The sequence below is a fragment of the Dendropsophus ebraccatus genome, chromosome 4 (genome assembly GCF_027789765.1).
Source record: "Dendropsophus ebraccatus isolate aDenEbr1 chromosome 4, aDenEbr1.pat, whole genome shotgun sequence".
Taxonomy (NCBI): domain Eukaryota; kingdom Metazoa; phylum Chordata; class Amphibia; order Anura; family Hylidae; genus Dendropsophus; species Dendropsophus ebraccatus.
The window spans coordinates 54,378,679-54,399,173 of NC_091457.1; the positions used below are offsets into that span (position 1 = coordinate 54,378,679).

Here is a 20,495-nt window from a genome sequence, read left to right on the forward strand (position 1 = left end):
GTGAAACTGCAAGTTTTGCATGGTAAGATCCCAGTAATAACAAGCAAAGTTCTGCTTCCTTTAGAATTTGCAGTGTACAGCTTCATTTACTGTGGAATTTTACAGGATGGCTGGCTATGCCTGCGTGAGGTTCACTAATCATAACTGGAAGCCAGTTGGTGGTATGACTTCAACTACACATTAACAGGAGCTGCCAGATCAGCAAGGTCCGAGCTGTTCTAGAAATGAATTAACCAGTAATTATTCATGGAAACCTGTAACCTTCACCTCCCCCCTGCCCCATGTGCGTTCCCTAAATAAACATTGACACTGCTGTGAGCAAATACAGCAGTGAAATGACAGAGATAGAAAGTACATTTTCTTTTATCTGTTCCCCAATCGTTGTGTCTTCTGACAATACACACCAGATTTATATGAGAATTGATAAATTAAGTGACTACTGATATGATGTTTTTGCTATAGGCCATGTGTATACATGGAGTTGTTGTCAAACATATATTCTAATGTACAGTATACTTTGGTATGGAAGTGCCATAACCATTGCGGAATCTGCGCTGCAGAATCTTTTGGCCCTATACAAATAAATATTAATATTATTATATTTTTTATTATACATGAGGTTCAATAGACCAAGCATAATCTACTTGTGAACATCTGCTCCAGCCCTCGCTCATGTCTGCCCTACTCCAGCGCGTCGTCAGCTCCTCAGAAGCGATTGGCTGAGCATAACAGAAGACGTCGGCTAATTCCAACATTAGTGGCAGCAGAGGCACTTTGTCATTTCTTACTGCTGGCAGTCAAAAAATAATAATTTTATTTAGCTGGAATAGCGCTTTAACTTTGGTATATGTTTGGCTTGCTGGACACAAAAGCATGGTACACTACATTTTCCCCACTGTTTACATATCTTCTAGTCCTTGCTGCTGTCCTTTTCCCCATACTTCTGCTAAGCAGGAGCAAAATGTTCTGCAAGAGACTGAAAAGGTCCTCAGCGGGGACTGGAAAATCTGACAGCGGCAGCGCTGGGGGAGTGGGAAAGTATAGAACAGGGGGACAGGACAAGGAGACATATGTAAATTCCCTTTAAGTCTATGTTCTCACAAAGTATTTTTGCTCAGTATTTTGGGCAGTATTTTGCAACCAAACCAGGAATGGATAACACACAAAGGCTATGTTCATAGACTGTTGATGGCCGCCACTTCATGGCAAATAATTGACATTATTTTAAAACAATGGCCGTTATTTCCCATTAAATGGCGGCCATCCACTACATTTCAACAGTGTGTGAACATAGACTTTCTGTGTTTTCAATGCACTACTGGGTTTGGTTGCAAAATACTGTACAAAAATACTGTGTGGGAATATAAACTTCTACATTTAATTGAAAAAGATGTTCAGTTATTTCAATAAAAAAGGCAAGAAGTTAAATTTTCCTAAATAGTCATGACTGTGGTTTCCTGGTAATGGAATATGAAAAGAGGAAATACCTAAATATATCTGAATATAACATTAGAGACAGGATGCTCCAGATCAGGGTCCTAAAATAAGCGCAATCTATACGGTATTTCCTACAAAGTAACAAACAAGTACGTACATTTGAACATAACGCATTCTGTTTCTGCATCTCCAAGACGATCTCTGATGGACCGATATATAAGGAATCCCCCTTTATAGAGAAATAAAGTAATCTACATTACAGGGGCTACATTTAGATCAATATGAGAAATCTTTGCCAATTCATTTTGCTTCTTTACATTCCCATTTAAAGCGGTTCCTTCAAGTCAAGACGTATAATCAGAATAATTTGATTCGCATAGAGAAGTTGAGTGGATGTGACAGCCTCAGCGTCGCCTGCAGCGCCTGTCATGCTACTGTTAAAGGCTCCTGCATCCCCCATTAGTAAGAAGAGAGGTGCCAGCTTGTCACGTGTCCTTTCACTTGATTATTGGTACAAATATTGCAGAATCTTATTGTAATAATCTGGGGTTCCTTGAGCCCATCAATACAAAAAATAAAAACTAAATAAAAAGTTTTGACAATAACCACTTTTTTTAGGTCCTACTCTCCATCTATACAGAACATGTGCACATCCAGATTTAGATACATTATATTTATAACCTTTGTTGCTAACATTATACACATAGGAAATATCATCAACAAGACCTAACAGGTTATTTGTGGATGGTCCCATAAGGGATAGACCCTAATAATAATGGATTTGCCTCTGCAGGTGGGTCTGGCTTCTGCTAAAACCTTTGGGCTTATTACCATACGAAAGCCTGGGAATACCCATATTCTGGTGGGTTAGTCGAATCCTGCTTCTCTTCAGCTGGTAAAAAAAAAGGAAAAACAGTGAATAAGGGCCCGTTCACACTACAGAATCGGCGCAGAAATTCCGCTCGGAACCCCACCTGCAGAATTGACATGTCAATTCTTTGAGCGAAGAGGAGCGGAGGACGGAGGCGCTCAAGGGATATTGAAAGATATAGCATGCGGGTGTAGGTGCCACATTTGCGGTCAGGAGTTCCAAGCTGAGTGTGAACAGGCCCTAACAGTGAAAAATGTGTTAGCCAATCGAAAGTCTTGTCCTCTCAATAATAGAAGCAAAGAAAATGTCTTGCAGTTAGAAGAAATAATAATGATAAATGTTTTTTGAGACTGCTTATTCATAGTTGACAGCAGTCTCTTATAAAGGGGATAGGACCTAACACAAGAGGTCGAGTTTCGGGGCTGGTCCTGGGGCGAGCTTTCATGGCCCATGATTATCTAAACTAAACTTACTGTATGTTTCTCCATCTCTACAGAAAACTGCCTAAAGAAACACATATACTGTATAGTATAAACTTAAAATACCAGAGTAGTAGTGTAATAAATAAACTTTAAGAAACAATAAAACAACAGAATGAGCTTGAAGCATACACCTATAATTAGTTCCCATATAAGCAATGTAAAAGTTTTATTGTCTTTGAATTGATGTTAGTTCAGAAACCTGATGCAGCATTCTTGGTATAACATGACATAAATATTTGTGACAACTCTGACCAAAATCTATTTTTTATATGTTATTACTAGAGATGAGCGAACCTTGAGCATGCTCGAGTCCATCCGAACCCGAACTTTTGGCATTTGATTAGCGGTGGCTGCTGAAGTTGGATAAAGCCCTAAGGCTATGTGGAAATCATGGATATAGTCATTGGCTGTATCCATGTTTTCCAGACACCCTAAGAGCTTTATCCAGGTTAAGCAGCCCCAGCTAATCAAATACTGAACATTCGGGTTCGGATCGACTCGAACCCGAACCCGATTCGCTCATCTCTAGTTATTACATAAACAAAGTTAGTATACAAATGTATACTACTTATGAGAAATGCACATATAGTGCTATTTCCCTCAATTTAGTAGATCAGGCAGGCTTCAACTTCTCTAAAAAAGTGATGTCATAACCCATTCTATACCTGAAGGGTCCAGCAGGCGGCGCAGTATATGTAGACATTACATGTAAAAAAATAACAGGGCCATTCCTGTGCTTTCGGCACAAAATTCAGCTAGGAAGGGCCTAGGGATGGGATACATGTCAAGAATAGGTTTGGGTGATAGGTATATGGTCTCTTCTAGCCCCGCCCTTGAGGATCATGCCCACACCTTAGTTCTTCTTTATTAGGAGCGGAGCACAAAATCTAGACCTTTAGACCATTACAGTACAGTTCATAAGGCCCAAAACATTTCAACTAATTATTTTCCCAACTTTTATTGTTACACAATAGAAATGATGTAACATCAGATCACAAATATTATGCCATACAGCTGAAAAGCAAGAAGATATTAATTGATTAGGCAACTCTTCCAGTGAACATGTGTGAACATGTTGTCAACTAATCACAAGTTTCTCAGAACAAGAAAAAAAGACATAACCTTATCATCCATAGTGATCCATAGTGTTGTCCCCTTCCCAACTTATAACAGTGACTGTTACTGGGAACTGTTAACTGAAAGTCGTTATGGACGTTTTGGCAACTTTTATTAGCAATTTTACTATAATTTAGTTTCTTTATATTTTCATGTTCTTAGTGTTCATATTGCATAGTCATTTTGTTTTTACAGCACACTGTACATATTTGCACTTTTTATTTGCTGATTAACTCTCTAAGGTTGTGGGGACACCTTGTGGTGGAGAGAGGAAACAGGAAATTCCTCATAAAAATATCAAATAGGACATCACACAGAGAAAATCTGCAGAGTAGCGTAGTCCCTTTGCTATTATCACAGCACTTCAGTTCGTAAAAAAATATGTGACAATCTTTAAGTCTCCGGCCCATCCTACGCATTGATGCGGCAAAAAATTCCATTACATATGACTCACTGATTTATGTGGCTTTCTTTAAAGTCAACGTATCTATTGAAACAATGTTAACTACCATTTTCTTCTAAAGAAGTTTAAAGTGTCACTGTCGTGAAATTTTTTTTTGCAGAAATCAATAGTCCAGGCGATTTTAAGAAACTTTGTAATTGGGTTTATTATCCGAAAAATGCATTTTTATCTTGAAAAAGCAGTTTGAAGCTCTCCCCCCTGTCTTCATTGTTCTCCTATGGAGAGAGCTAAAGAAAAGACCAAAACAGGACAACAAAGAGTTAATCTACAAATCCCTCACGGGATATCTCTTGTGACAGTCACCAGTGACCTGTCTGAGCTCGGATTACAGCTGTCACCCAGCTCCCTGCCTGTAATCCTCTGTTATCTGCTTTCTGCTGCCGGCTAACTCCCTCCTTCCTCCTCCCCCCTCCCCTCTCCCTAGAACAGACAGGGTACGTCTCCTGCAACAAGTCACAATTTTCAGATTTTTCAGAGTGGATGAAAAAGAGGAAGGAGGGGGGGACCTGGGAAAAGGCTTTTTACATGCAGATAATGGCAGATTTGGCTAATAAACCCAATTACAAAGTTTCTTAAAATCGCCTGGACTATTGATTTCTGCCAAAAAAAAAAAAATACGACAGTGACTCTTTAAGGAAAAATTTTGTCATCTTGTCATTAGTGCACATACTACAGTACTTGTAAATGCATTTTAGATGAGTGACAACAATGTCGCAACACTGTAGATTTGTGACAGAGCCTGGAACCAAAACACCTTACCTTGGATCCAGTTGTATGTAGTGTAGGTCCTTAGATGGTGGAATCAATGTAACCCCCCCCCCCCCAGTCTACTCAATGCTTGTCAAACATGGATTACCATGTTCCCAATGCAGATGACTGCCAGTGCCAAAATTAGGAATTTTTAATTTTTGCTTGGTATGGCACCACTTTCTCTCACTTCTCTGCCCTATATGAGCGGTTTCATGAGCTTCTATAGCAGATAGCAAATAAATTATTACCCAGAGCAGTAACACCAGTCCTTGCTTTACTTATTTCTGTACAGTAACTGAATGATTTAGCATTTATATGGTTATTTATCCATGCTGTTTCTTCATGCTATCTACAGAAATATAACTGGTTTTTTTTTGTTTGTTTATAATGTGCTAATACATGCACAAAAGAGCCGTCTTTAATTCTCTATCTTTATTGGAACTAGGCACAAAGGCAGTCACAGAGTTTGGGGTCTTTGAAGTGGGATCACCAGTTCCATCAGAATATTTCGGGACTATAACAATCTTGCATCTGATAGAAGAATTAAAGATATCGCTGGAAATGGTGGAAAACTCTCAGGAAAGGGAAGCATTACGGAAACAGATTCCTAACGCAACAGCGTCCTACGTCATGGCGTGGCTGGAGAGTAATATGGTGAGTATGTTACATGTTACTATTGTTAGGTCAGGATCTATGATGTATCATATACCAGTCAATGTTAATACTTGAATATTATTAAATGCTAATAGAGCCTTTTAACATGGAACCCTCAAAAAGCCACTAAACAATTGATATGTGGATAGCGGCCATCAGTGGCCCCTTTAAGGGAATATAACATAGTATGGCACCAATATGTGCTATATAGATAGCCCCAACATTTTGGCCTTTCGTCAAACTTGAATATTAGGGCTCTGAACTAAAAGCTTGGTTCATGTCATGTATATTTTTTAGAATAACATTCCTCTTTTTACAGTATAGATATTGCCCAGTAGTGATATTGAAAAGTAGTGAGTTCATGGGCGTGAGAGGTTCATTGATGGATTTGGGGAACAAAGACTACCTCAATTGGTCTAATTTCATGGAAGAGCAACTTCACAGCTCAAATAATGCTGGCTATGATAGAAAGGGCATTGCAACTTTCTGTGTATGGAACTGAGTAGCCACAGACTGGTCTGAGAGTCCATGCTGTAACTGTGGCTAAAAAGGGCAAATGAGCATCAGACTTGGACCAGGAACCAATTGAAGTAGGCGGCCTGGTCTGATGATTGATGGTTTCTTTTACATCATGTGGGCGGCCAGGTACTTGTGCATCATTTACCTGATGAAGAGATGGCTCCAGGCTACCCTATGGGAAGAAGCTTGCAGTGGATAATCTGGTTAATATTTTGCTGGAAGGTCTTGGGTCCTGGTATTAATGCTTTGGGAGTCGTGACATCATCATGTTATCCAGAAAGTGAAGCCATGATGCCATAGTAAGTGCAGGGAAAAAAGCACTTTATGTGCTTTTCCCGTAATAAGTGTATATTGGTAATTTGTATAACTTTTGGGGGGCAATACAATACTTTAATAAAAATTTTCGCTGGCCTTCTCCTTTAACACATACTACCTACTAGAGATGAGCAATTCTACTCAAGCATGCTCAAGGTGCACTCATCTCTACTACCTACCTAACATTGCACAGACCAAGTAGACCCCTTTGTGGTACCAGTATTCCCTAATGGCAGAATAATGTGTCCTGACACACTGCAAAATTGTTCTGGAATGTTTGAGGAACAAAGAGTTTATGATGTTGACTTGGCCTCCAAATTCCCAAGGTCTCAATCTGAGTCATTATGTTTGAGATGTGCAGGAAAAACAAGTTCGATCCAAGGACCTGCTGCTATTGTCTTGGTGCCAGATACCACAGGACACCTTCAGAGGTCCTATGTAGTCAATAGACCTGTTTTGCCAGCATAAGAGGACCTACACAATATAAGACAGGTGATAGTTATGCTATGGCAGATCAATGCGTATATATACTTATATTAGGCACATGTATGTATACGTTTGTATTCTCAGCTGGTAGCCAAGTTCTGTTCCTTATGGCGTTACTCAGGTGTTGGTGACACATAAACCTGGCTTACCTTAGTTCCTCTATTTGAGATGTTTGTGGTCAATGTTCAACAGGACATACAACAGAAATGCAGCAAGGGATAGGCCAGAAGGGAACACATGGCCTGTAAGAATGCCGCTGTTCCTGCATACTGTGGGATAGGACGCTGACTCAGTGCTAGATAGCAGATACATGCTCTGCTTGCTTCTATTTGCCTGGAGGAATGTCTGTAAAGGGACGCCGTATGCAGAGCAGGAAGTCAGTCCCATAATTCACTGCAAAATAAGAAGATATTAAAAGGTAATAAATATTACATCCTATTGTTAGTGTATGAAGGATTATGCTGTATAACTTGTGTAAATCTAATGCCAGTGTCTTGCTGTGTAATTGTTCTATTGCAACACTCAACTTTCACTTTATCTGAATACAAATCCAGCGCTGCAACTTACTGCTATTATCTCTTCCTCTACCACTGTTATTATTACAACTACAGTCTATATAGACAGCTTATTATACAGTATATACATGTTGAGGAGAATACCACCTGATGATTCAGGATGGGGTCAATCTTAGGTCTCATGCATGTGACCATGTTGTATGGATCTGTAATTTAGCACCCCTAGTTCCTTCTAGACCCATTGTGCTTCCATGTGTCTATATTGCTTTCTATGTTGCACACATAGGGAATATGATATTTTACAGAAGTAACATATGGCAGCACACTGAATGCCCAGAGATCCATAATGTGGACAGGTAGGGCTCTGTATACCACCAAACAAGGACTGTGTTTGCCATGTGCATGAGCCATTACCTACATGGTAACAACTAGCAGCATTTCCATCATCATCACCAGCAGTCAGCCATACTCTCCAGGAGCTTATAGAAGTTTGTTTTTTAATATCAACCAATTTTTACCTATGTAATCTGTCAATCGGACAGGCTATAGAAGTAAGTTAGGTAGGGGCATAAAGTCTGTTATACCCACCATTGCTGAGAATATAGAACACCACATCTGTGTACTTGACTGAAGAGCAGGATGGGCATGTGTTATATCTTTCCATAAGGATTGTGATAAATGACCACATATTATTTGGCTCCAATGCTCCCATATATGTTTCTGTGGAGACTACCCAAGTAGTTTGGGCTCTGGCATTAGGTAACATGACATTCAACATACAGTAATAACAGTAACATACAGCAGGGTACCCAGAGACACTGACATACATAGAAGGGAGGGGGTCCCAAAGCAATGCAAAGTTTTGTAATTCAGGACAAAATTTGTGTCATTTTCCAAAATGCAGCTGTCCTGAATCTGTTCATGTCACCTAATGGGATGGGATCACTAGGACTCAGCTCCAAGAGCCCAATAGTAGCTGCATGAGAATTTTATATGATAAATATGTCCTTAAAGGGATTATCCAGATTGAGGATCTATCAATCTAACCATTAATAATAGGTCCAACTATGGCTAAATAAAGATATTTAGCCAAGCACGGCCCCAAACACACGCCGACATGCTCGCTTGCAGTGCCTTTACAATGCACAACCAATCGCCCAGCAGCAATCATTTATATGGCCATTTAAATACTCTAGAACTCTTACACAAGCTATCAGCCGATTGGGTGTTTCTAGGAATGCTCATTGCCACTAATTGTCCATGTAAAAGAGCCTTAAAGAGGTATTCCAGGAAAATTACCTTTTCCCCTATCCACAGCATAGAGGAAAAGTAGGGGGTCCTACCTCTGTCAGGCCCTGCCGACTCTGTTATGAATAGAGACGCAATTGCGGCGCATGACCTGCAGCTCTATTCATTCCTATGGAGCCGAGCACATACTATACAGCATGAAAGCTGATCTGGGATTGGTTGCTATGGGAAAAACCAGACAGTTTGGGTTTGTTTACTCCGAGCTATGATGTACAAATAGCCTCAAACAGCTGATCACGGGGTTGCCAGCTGCCGCTCCCTACCAATCTAGTATTATTGGCCTATTGTGTGGCCATTAATTTTAAAAGCCCCTTTAATTAGATTCATAATGGCTACTTCACCTCTGATTATCTAAGAACTATAAAAATCACTTGGAAATCACCATCTTCCTATCAGTCCTGGAGTCTGTTTAAAGTCTTAAAACTTTTTAAAAATCTCTATGTGCTCCTATGTGAAGGGATGGACTGACCACCGTGCTTGTGACCTCCTGGTCACCCTCATTGTCAAGTCAGTTGTAAATACTGAAGTGAATTACAACAGTAAATATCTATTTATAAGGGATAGCAGTGACTCTGGGATTCGGTTCTTTTTCTGTATATATAACGTACAGCATGCATTAGTAGCATGTGAACAGTACAGTAACTGCAGCATTAACAATGGCTCCTTGTCCTGCAGCCTTTATTAATAGATATGATATCCCATGGAGAAAGGGCTTATGGCTGAGGTTTATTAATATCTGTCTTTAATACCAACAAATAGCTCACAAGAAAACTTTTCTTTGCCATCAACTAAATAATAAAATTGTTAATACATCCTAGCAACTCCATATTATTGCATATCTGGGCAGATTTGCCATTCAGGACTTTATGAGAGCTGTGTGCAGCACTTGTCTTTGTGGTGTATTGGTTGTTATGCAGCTTTATCTTCAAGGTGCAGCTTAGCTTAAAGTGTACCTGTTGTTATAAATCTAAATCAACAGTAGATGTGATATGAAGCAAGTTTGCAATATATATTCATAATTTTTTTAGTTATCATGCTATAAAACAAAGCAGAACTTACTTGTATCCAGGTCCAAAACTTACTTTTATCCAGGTCCAGTTTTTAGTGCTGGTTGAAAAAAGAGACTAAACACATAAAGTCTGACCTGTACAGAGAGTCACAGCTCAATGTGTCCATCAATCACATGACTCCCTTCTCTGTGAGCGCTCAGATTACCTGGGAAAGACCGGCTTCCTGTGTTTAGACTCTTTGTAAAAAAAAGAGTCAGAAAACAGGAAGTGCTGTGTTTTCCATGATAACAAAAAAAATATTGAATGTAAATTGCTTTATATCACATCTACTGTTGATTTAGGTTTTAAAAGTTATAAAGGTACACGTTAAATGGAAACTGTCAGGTCCCTACTAGCTGACTACATAGGGGTCATTGAATTGAATGTGGTCTGTGCCAGTCCCAGAGATATTTCAAGTCCAGTAGCATGGTAACAGCATCTCACTTAGGCGGAAATACGGAAAAAAAGAATTTTATTCCAGCATGGCAAACAGAGCGACGTTTCAACCTTATAGGTCTTTCTTTCTATAAGGTTGAAACGTCGCTCTGTTTGCCATGCTGGAATAAAATTCTTTTTTTCCGTATTTCCGCCTAAGTGAGATGCTGTTACCATGCTACTGGACTTGAACTATTTTGTCCCTACAGGACACAGGGACAGGTAACTTTTGCATCTATATACAATTTTTTGTGTCTGATAATACACTTAGACCGGAGGGTCTGTGTGGGGAAGTGCTATAGTGTACATTGTTTACAGTCCCAGAGATATGTCAGCAAATGTATCTGTGCCTTGAGGGCACGAAATGTGATGTGATCCCAGTCACACAAGGAATAATCTAAAAGTATATCTAGAATATCTAAAAGTATTTGTATTGTATGTGTTCCTGAGACTGGTGAGATCATTCATCATGTATAATAACAGATAATATATTGTTTGTTTCTATAACAAGCTGGGATCTTACTAAAGACCATCAACACTCAGGAGGTTCTAAGAATCTGAGACGGTTTTTCTATAAAAGAGATAAAGTCACAACTTGAAACTGAAGTTTACAAAGTACCATTATATCCCTTGGGATGGAAGTGTTGACAGTACATACAGTGATGTCACAGCATACATGCTGGAAATTCAGTAAAATCACACGTCAGTAAGCAACACCCAAATACTGAATCTCCAAGACGGATAGTGTATGTTATGTGTCCTTTGACACTTATATTTTCCTACTGAATTCTGAATCACTTGTAGAGACAACCAGCTCATGAGAGATCACACATCTGAATGGGGGGCAGGGGGGAATCCACTGCCAGATACCTCTGAAAGTGGCTTTTCTCACCGAGAACAAGAGAATTAAGACCTTGAAATACAGAACACATAATTCTTCTTTTCTTTCCCAACTTCTTTCGGTGGATACTTTATGACAGCTATAGTAGCCAAACCAGAATTTACTAGATGTGACCATTCCAAAATATCATTTGCTGTGCCAGAGTAACAAAACAACCTGCCATTGTTTAGCCAGTGGAGGAAGATGTTGCATAATGTATTCATAATGTTGAATGTTTTCTTTGTAGTCATAGTCATAGGAATTTCACCTGGTCACGTAGACAATGTTACTGTCTTGCCACTGTTTGCACCATAATTCTTCTACTCAAGGAAGAATCTTGTATATGCACTATGAGAGAGATTTATCAAACATGGTGTAAAGTGATACTGGCCCAGTTGCCCCTAGCAACCAATCAGATTCCACCTTTCATTTTTCAAAGAGTCTGTGAGGAATGAAATGTGAAATCTGATTGGTTGTAACTGAGCCAGTTTCATTTTACACCATGTTTGATAAATCACCCCCTATGAATCCATATGAAATATGCTTCTTCTACTGACAACAATGGGCAGGCAGAATTTAAACCCTTAAGAGAATTTTTAACATTAGGAAGTCATTTAGGCAATTATCCTTTTTATGTGCACACACCGATTAAAGGCGTAGCCATGCGTCCCCTGTAGTGTGGGGGTGCAGGACAGTACGGTACAGAGTCTAGGATAAACCTAACCAGGATAAAACATTGACTGAAGTTTTCTTGCAGTGCAAGTACAGGTGCTGTAGAGAGAAATACTAAGTCCTTTGTACGCAAGGTGCAGTTTAGTAGCTTGAGAAGTTGGCTTTTCAGGGTCCCTGGTAATACTTGGAATACTTGAGAACACTGCTTTGAGCAGGGAGACTATAGAAATGCTGGAGGACTCTTTAAGTAATGCAAACAGTTCAGTTACTGAGGTGAAAGTTAGGAGACTTGAGAACAGGCAGAGAACCTTAAGGGGGACCTATCCAGTTAATACTGTACTCTGCTGTAGGAGCTCTAACTACTCTGATGTCGATGGCGATAAACTTGAAGACAACCTATACTCACGGCTATGATGATCCATCTATTGCTGGGTTAGTACAGGCCCCAAGAGTAAGGGCCTATTCCACGGAACGATAATAGGCCGAATTCGGCCGATTATCGCTCGGTGGAATAGAAAAAACGATCAGCCAATGATCGTGTCATCGATTGATCGTTTATTTAGGCCCAAACCTAAAATCATCGGTCACCCACTGCGCATGGCTTAGTGGAACAGCGGTGCACGGCAGGCGTCCGACGATTTGAGAAGCACCATACATTGCCTAGCAGGGTTTCTCCTCCGCTCAGTCTTCCCCTCTGGGTCCTGCGGCGCAGCGTCAGCTTCGGTACAGCCTGACTGAGCTGTCGGACCGCTCAGCCAATCACTGGCCGCGGCAGTCCCGGCCAGTAATTGGCTGAACGGTCTGACAGCTCAGGGTTGATGCTGCGCCGCGGGACCCGGGGAGGAAGACAGAGCTGAGGAAAAGCCCTGCTAGGTAATGTATGCTGCAAGGGCTGCAAGGACAACGGTAACGATGTCTGTTCAGCTCTCGTTAACGATTGTCAGGCTGTGGAATAGGCCCAGTAAACGAGCGCCGATCTAGCAAGTCGGCTCTCGTTTACTTCGTTGATCGGGCCCTACTCGGCCCGTGGAATAGGACCCAAAGGGTTAAGGGTAAACTAGTCACTGGCTTTCCTACCTGGTCCTGGTGAGTTGTAGTGGGATACACAAGCATGTATGCTCTTCTCCAATCTGCTAGCTGAAGACCAAAGCTTCCAGGGGGATTGGAAAGGTTTGGAAAGAACATTATATCCCCTCAGTGTGGATAGGTTGTTAAGTCCCCTTTTACCCACTACCCTGATAGTCATTGTCTTGTCACAGCGCCACCCAAAATTGCCCTATCATCACCGCTATCACTAATAATCATTGTTCGGTCACAGCAACACCTCTACCCCCCCCCCCCCCCTTCCGTCACAGCAATGCCGCAGCTGAACTTCACTCATTGTGTTGCATATTAGCAATGTGGGCAGTTTGGACACCATAGGCCCCCAGAGCCTCTGGATCCGACGCTAGATCAGGATATGCTAGGCCAGAACTGATCCAGAACTATTCTAAGCCCATGGGTCCACTCCACCTCTACTTGTAGACTTTGGCCAAGTTTTCTATTGGTGGAGTGGAACCTAAGGAGACAGGAGAGTATCCCTTTTGGGTCACCTTTGCACGGATTGGTCGACAAGCCTGCTGGTGGCAGGCATGCGCTGAGTCACATACACCATTAACCCTTTTCCCACTTCCCTTCAGCATGTTCTTACAATAATACAAAATACAGAGTGACATCTAGTGACCAAAATGCAAAATGACACCTTTAGACACAGGTGGCAGAAGGGCACAAACTTCTGGGCATGGGCAGCTGTGATGCACCTCTACATAAATCTAGTGTGCGTGAGGATTCAGACTGGCGCATGAGACGCTTATCATGGTAAGTCCCCCACTCAGTGTTACTTTAAATAGCAAAAAAAGGTTCAGAGTAAATTATGTCTTGTCTAACAGGGCAACTAAGGTTATTGTCCAGACACAGATAAGAAAGAACTTCTGGCTGGGCTCACTTACATAGGAGACAGGCCAATATTGATTGGGAACAATGCCAAAGTTATTTAACAAAAAGCAGCTGCAAAATACATGATAGATATTGTACTCTGGGTGATATGTCTGATATCTGATCAATACTCTCTGTGGTGTGTTTTATATAACTGGCTGAATTCCTTTAAAGACTGTTTCATTGACAGCAGTGGGTGAGGCCTCTGATAACCGAGCATGGTATGAATGGATGGCAGGTGACTAACCACCAGATCTGGTATTTGCTTTATGATTGTGGGAGATATCTTTCTACCTTTGCTAGGATGACATTGACCTAAATACAGCTCAAGATACAGTGTTTCCCACACCAACCAGTGGACATTATAACATACTGTAAAATATATGTCTTACTTCTTAACGTATGCCTTAAGGCATAACGTTTCTTAAAGGGTTACTCCAGTGAAAAAAAATTGTGCTCAAATTACCTGATGTCAGAAAGTTATACAGATTGGTAACTTACTTCTATTTAAAAATCTCAAAGTCTTCCAGTACTTATCAGCTGCTGCAAGTCCTGCAGGAAGTGGTGTATTCTTTTTAGGCTGACATGGTGTCCTCTGCTGCCAGCTCTGTCCTTGACAGGAACTCTCCAGGACAGGAAAGGTTTTCTATGGGGATTTGCTGCTCTGGACAGTTCCTGACAAGGACAGCAATGACAGCAAAGAACACTGTGTCAGACTGGAAAGAATACACCACAGCAGCTAATAAGTACTGGAAGACTTAAGTTTTTTAAATAGAAGTAATTTACAAATCTATAACTTTCTGACACCTTTCTTAATTTGAACACAATTTTTGACTTTTTGAATTTTTGAACGCAAACCCTCTTTAAGACTGGCATGTGAAATATTTTTTTTTTTCATTTCTTCTTTATAAATGATAAATTGCAGGGATGTTGGCTATATTACTTTCCTAGTTGCTTTACCCAAAACCGGTCAATTTGCAGTGTATCCTTAGTATATGGGGCTGTATTATAAATTCCTTCATTGTCAGGATTCTTGGGGATCATAACAGTCTATTGTTTCTCAATCAGTAATCAATATATGTTATCACTATCTATAGTGTAAAAACCCCTTTAACATGGACCTTCCCTTTAAGCCTCATTTATTATAATTTACATACATTAACCTAATGCAGTCACTCAGCAGAGCATAGAGAAGGGCGAACCCTAAACTACATTTCATACAATAGATCTTGTCTAGTAAAATCTCCATCTGTCTGTATGAATGTCTATTAGCTGAGCAGGTGATTAAGTTTCCCCGTAAGTGACACTTCTCACAGAAATTAGTATAAATACCCGGCTGACAGCAGTCACATGTGAGAGCGAGAGGACGTGGAAGTGCGGTGGTTTACATTACATGCTAGGCTGAGCTATGAGACAGGCTGAGAGTCCTGTATATAAATGGTCATGAGACTCGGCTGCACAGCTGTGCTGGAAATGTGTGGACAAGCTCCGGCTCTTTTTCCATCTCTGTTTGAGGAAGTATATTATATACACTACTGAAGAGCTGTAAGCTAATATTTTGGGGGTCATTCATGAAAAGGTCAGTAAAAATTAGTGATACACACACTGAGCACACCAGTTTGGGCTGAACATAGCCATAGTTAAGATCAAGATGGGCCCTATTTCTTGTCGAGTCATTCCTTTTTGGCCACCATTCCTCTTCTCTGACCAATAAGCTCATACTTCACAGTACTAAGGTGGCACCAATGCTCCTGGTGCAAGAGGTGTTACCAGAAGTCCCTAGGACCCCAATGCAAATTATGTAACTATGCCCCTCATCTTCTATATATTGTTAATAATATCAGTTTGGTCTTATGTAGCCCAGACCATGGTCTAGGGACAACTGCTACTTTTGTACCTCCTATGGTTATGGCCCTGCAACAAGCCCTATAATTGTTGTCTGCCTCTATGTCACCTCCAGTAAGAATACATGAATACTTTGCTCTGCTTAGCCCCACCTTAAGGTATGACTAGCTGAAATGTCTACAAAATGGTCGAATTTACATGGATTTGTGTCACACCCTTTAAACAATATCTGTCATGGCAGAAATCTTTATTTACAATCATTTCAGCCTATGGAACTTATCCACCTTGACATTCATGTAAGATTACGGCACAGGAGCCTATGTGACCAATATTTTATAGTTAATATGTAGCTTAGTGGTAAGCTGTAAGCAGAGTAAACCTTACCATCCCTGTTTGACTATGTACAGGTATACTTGTCTACATGTAATTCCACGTACAGGGTGACTCAAAAGGACCCCCTTTTATTTTAGAAAGGGTAAATGACATATCTGAACACCCCAGGAAGTAACAGGTGAGGGGGCCCATTAAAGACTGAGTATGGAACATGGCCATTATTGTGAATGCTGCCATATTGGATTGAGTTTTTCCAATGGGAAGGTGTTCATGTAGCATATCAGAGAAGACCAGAAAAGTCTTGGAAATCAATTGCTGCAATCCAATTTGCAATCTCTTGTGGTTGAAACACTGGAAATTTTCAACACCGAAAATTGCTTTGTGTTTAGTTTAAACTCTGTGTTCAGCACCATGGACAACCCATTGAATGCATCAAATAGCTGTGCATCATCGGGAATGTCCTTGGTTGTTATTGCAACATATTATATTGATAACTAGAGATGAGTAAATTGCCCTTTAAATGTAGTAAATCGCTTCCTTTGATCGGCAAGTGTCTTATCAGCCGTCTGCCTTTCAACTCTGTTCCGTTCCCTGCCGCTCCTCTCTGGGTGCAGGGAAAAGCTGAATCCAGTCTTGGAAAACTTCTCCCAGTTGCCCAAGACTGGGTCCAGCTTTTCCCAACACCCAGAGTGGAGCGGCAGGGAGCAAAACAGAGTTGAAAGGCAGGTGATTCATAAGCCACTTGTCGGTCACGCAAAGCACTTTGTTTAATTTAGATAGGCGATTCACTCATGTCTTTTGATAACTTTACAACCACTAGCAATATTGCAAATCTGCCAATCATTTCAGAGACATTTTGGTCTTCATTTCTTGGAAGTGTGAAGACATGGCTCTGGGGCAGGTATCGTGTGTTTATCCTCAGGAGGTCTCATTCGATAAAAAGCTACAGAACATGGATTTACAGTCTGTTAGGCCTTGGCTTGTTATCTAGAAGATGGAGGGAAATTGTTCACCATGGAAGAGCCCAGAAAATCATGTGGGGTATAATCTGAAAGCACTCTCAATTTAGAAGGGGATGAGGACGCTCTGGGAAGTCTGATGTCAGCACAGGAGGGAGCCACAGCAGGTTGGGTGATGCTAGACTGCCAAGGGAAGCAACAAATGTCAGCCCTGAAGATTTAGTCCTGTGGTGTAGTGGGTGGAATAAGGAGCATGATAGGTTGATTCAGGGATTGTCATTTGGAGTAAAACTGCACGTGTAGAGTGTCTCCCTTTCTAGAAAGCTGGTTTAGGTATTTTCTGTGTTTGTGTTTTATCTGAGGTCCCTGTGAAGATAGAATTGACCTGGTGTCTTTGGGAAGTTACCATGAGCCTGGCTAAAATGATAATGTTAGACTATGAAGGACTGTTGTAACTGGATTTCATGAAGTGAGTATTAAAGAGAACTAATTGCCTCCCAAGTTGAGTGTGAACCATACCCCATATACAGCTCTCCAACCCTGTGCCCAGCAGTCTCCAGCAGAGAGGCAATTAAAAAAAATCCAATCAGGTCCTCATATCTAAGCATTAGGGTGAAGCTGCAGCGGCATGCTGTCATGCTGCCTCCACCCTCTTCCCAGGCACTCATGCTAGATTGGCAGCCTGAGCACTGGAAACTTAAAGGAGAAGTCCGGTGAAAAATGTTATTAAAGTATTATATTGCCCTCCAAAAGTTACCAATTACAGTTACCAGTTACCAAGATACAAATTACCAACATACACTTATTACGGGAAATGCTTATAAAGTGCTTTTTTCCCTGCACTTACTACTGCATCAAGGCTTCTCTTCCTGGATAACATGGTGATGTCACGACCCGACTCCCAGAGCTGTGCGGGCTGTGGCTGCTGGAGAGGATAATGGCAGAGGGTTGCTCAGTGTCCCTCCAGTGCCCTGTGTCCCTCAGTGTCCCCCTGCCATCATCCTCTCCAGCAGCCACAGCCCGCACAGTTCTTGGAGTCGGGTCGTGACATCACCATGTTATCCAGGAAGTGAAGCCTTGATGCAGTAGTAAGTGCAGGGAAAAAAGCACTGAGGATTAAAGGAGGATTTATTTTATTTTTATAAATTTTCCTTTGCACCAAAGACTGCAGGGAACAGCATCGGAGAGTTGTGTCCAGCAACGATAAGATACTGGGGCCTGTTCACACTCCCCCAGAAAGGCGATTGGCTCAACAAGTCCAGTGACCTGAGAAAGTTATACTAAGACTAAATAATGTTATGAAACATTCACACCTAAAGTGCCAAGAGTGAACCTTGTATTAAATTTGTACATTTAAACTTGTTAAACTTTGCAATTTCACAAAGAAGTGTTTTATGTTTGTTGGTTTGTTTGGCTAATTGTAGGGTAGAAAAGCCATTTTGTGCTGATACATAGGGCCTTTGCCCAGTTTGTTCAGTGTGCTTCCGGCCGGATGGTTATAACCAGGCAAACACATTAAAATTCTGCTCACAACAAGACTTGATTCTGCAGAAGACCATGACAGTGCAGAGTATAAACTGAACTGCAAAACCTGATGTAAAGGAGTATACAGCAATAGGACTGCATTTGTCAGATGTAGAAGTTGTACATTTTATCTTGGCATACCTCATAAAATTTTTATTTTACAGTTACATGTTTCCCACCAGATGGTGGAGCACAACACTGCAGCTCCCTCATGCTAAGCACATAAACACCTACAAGACTTTTATTAGGCCATCCTTTTTGTTGACCCATAGTGCTTGGAACCCTGAAAAATCAGCCTTAACCCCCTGTTTATACTCGGCTATCTGGGTCTTCTGCAGGCAGCTCCCATGTGACATCTTTCGGTCCCCTGCTTGTTTCTCTAGTCAGTGATTGTCTGATTTGGAGATTCCGGCTAAGAAGTGTCTACCTCAGGGGTAGGAAGTACAGGGACAAGCAGGAGAGCTTATGATGTCACACTAGGAACTAAGGGGGGCCCATCCAGGTTAGTTAGTTTTTCTTTTTTCATGCCCAACTTATTATAAATTCCCTTGATGACACATTTTATTTATTTAGTTGGAATTAAAAATGCTTAATGCTTTTTTTTTCTTTTCCTATTCTTGCATGCACAGCTTAGCTAAGCATGCAGGTATATGGGCAGATCAGGAGAGATAGTTGACCAAATGAGTTTTTGGCTGGTAACTACTGGAAATGTATGCCAGCTTAAGTTAGTATTATAACCATGCAAACTCAAAACCGTAAGGATAAAATTCACTTTAAACATACAGTGCACATTCAGCTCTGCCACATCTTTGATAATTGTGCATCTATGCCAGATTGAATAAAAAAAAGAAAACTGTTAGAATGTTCAAGTAAAAAACCCTTGATGATATTGCACGCTACAGTGTAAGAATTAAAGGACCCATTTCCTCTGTTTTTCCAGCTTGACGCTTTAGCCGTGTCTGTTTTTCTCAAGCAAAACGTAAACCTACAAATTTTCATTCTGAAGATGTCCAATCTGGTTTTCTTCTAGCTTCAGTGAGAGGTGTTTACTTAAACATCTCTTTGTCCCTTCACTTGCCTGAGTCTCACACACAGTACAACAGGAGGACAGAGGGATCACATTGCAGGGGCTGCTGTAAGGCATTGCAGGATCTGGCAGCAGAGCAAGCTGATGAGAAGTGACATTCTAGGCAGCAGGAGAAGTACAGACAGGAAATAGGGGGTCTTGGAGTAATGAGTTCCAGTTACCCACCACTCTGAAACCCAGAGACGGAGCAGGCATCCTTGGAAAATAGTTTTGTCCTGACTACTTGGCAATATTTAGCTTTGGTGCTGGAGGTAACAGGCAGCTCCTCCTTGTTGTCCAACCGGTCGTATGATATTTGTTAGGATTTAATACACACTATTAGGGAGATTGAATCATGCAACAGGCTTAAGTGAATTCACGTTGTGAGTAGCACTCCATACACAGCCTAGGGGCCGCAAGCGAAAGACAACATAGAATGTGATCAGAGTGTTTCAACTTTGGAAAAAGAAAAAAAAAAGGAACCCACACGACACTGTCTTACTAGAACAAAGGCAATGTCTGCAGCCAAAAGAGTAACAAGCTTTCCGAAGGGGATTTGATTTGCGAAATGGACACAGAGAATGGATGTTGAAATCGATATTTACAAACACTTTACGTGGCTCAGACGGGTGAGTGAACTCTACATACCTGGTCCTATGAGGAGCCGGGTCTCCTCAAGCTTTTTTAACATTTTGAGGGCATTCATTTATTTTCTTGTTTTGATTGCCAAATCCATGAGATTTAGGTTGAAAGCCTGCATCACACACTTTGCTTTGTTTCTATAGCTGCTTTATGTCAACTGATTGTTAATCTGGAGAAAGCGTGTTATATTCTTACGCTTA

General features: G+C 41.0%; 1 protein-coding gene and 1 long non-coding RNA gene across 15 annotated transcripts in view; one reads left to right on the forward strand and one right to left on the reverse strand.

Annotated features, from left to right (window-relative positions):
• Positions 1 to 20,495, forward strand: part of PPFIBP2 (PPFIA binding protein 2) — a 138,866-nt gene that overhangs the window by 17,247 nt on the left and 101,124 nt on the right. For 13 of the 14 annotated variants that reach the window (XM_069965799.1, XM_069965801.1, XM_069965804.1 and 10 more), the window contains exon 3: positions 5,565 to 5,773. In XM_069965799.1, coding sequence (XP_069821900.1) covers positions 5,565 to 5,773 — 209 coding nt within the window. Of the gene's footprint in view, positions 1 to 5,564; positions 5,774 to 19,693; positions 20,283 to 20,495 lie in introns of those variants that run through there. The other variant, XM_069965807.1, reaches the window with a different exon arrangement.
• LOC138788179 (uncharacterized) overlaps positions 6,445 to 20,495 on the reverse strand; it is a 69,631-nt gene continuing 55,580 nt past the window's right edge. The window contains exons 3-4 of the long non-coding RNA XR_011362562.1: positions 7,243 to 7,486; positions 6,445 to 7,081 (exon numbers count right to left, since the gene is read on the reverse strand). This is a non-coding gene — a long non-coding RNA (uncharacterized lncRNA). The remainder of the gene's footprint in view (positions 7,082 to 7,242; positions 7,487 to 20,495) is intronic.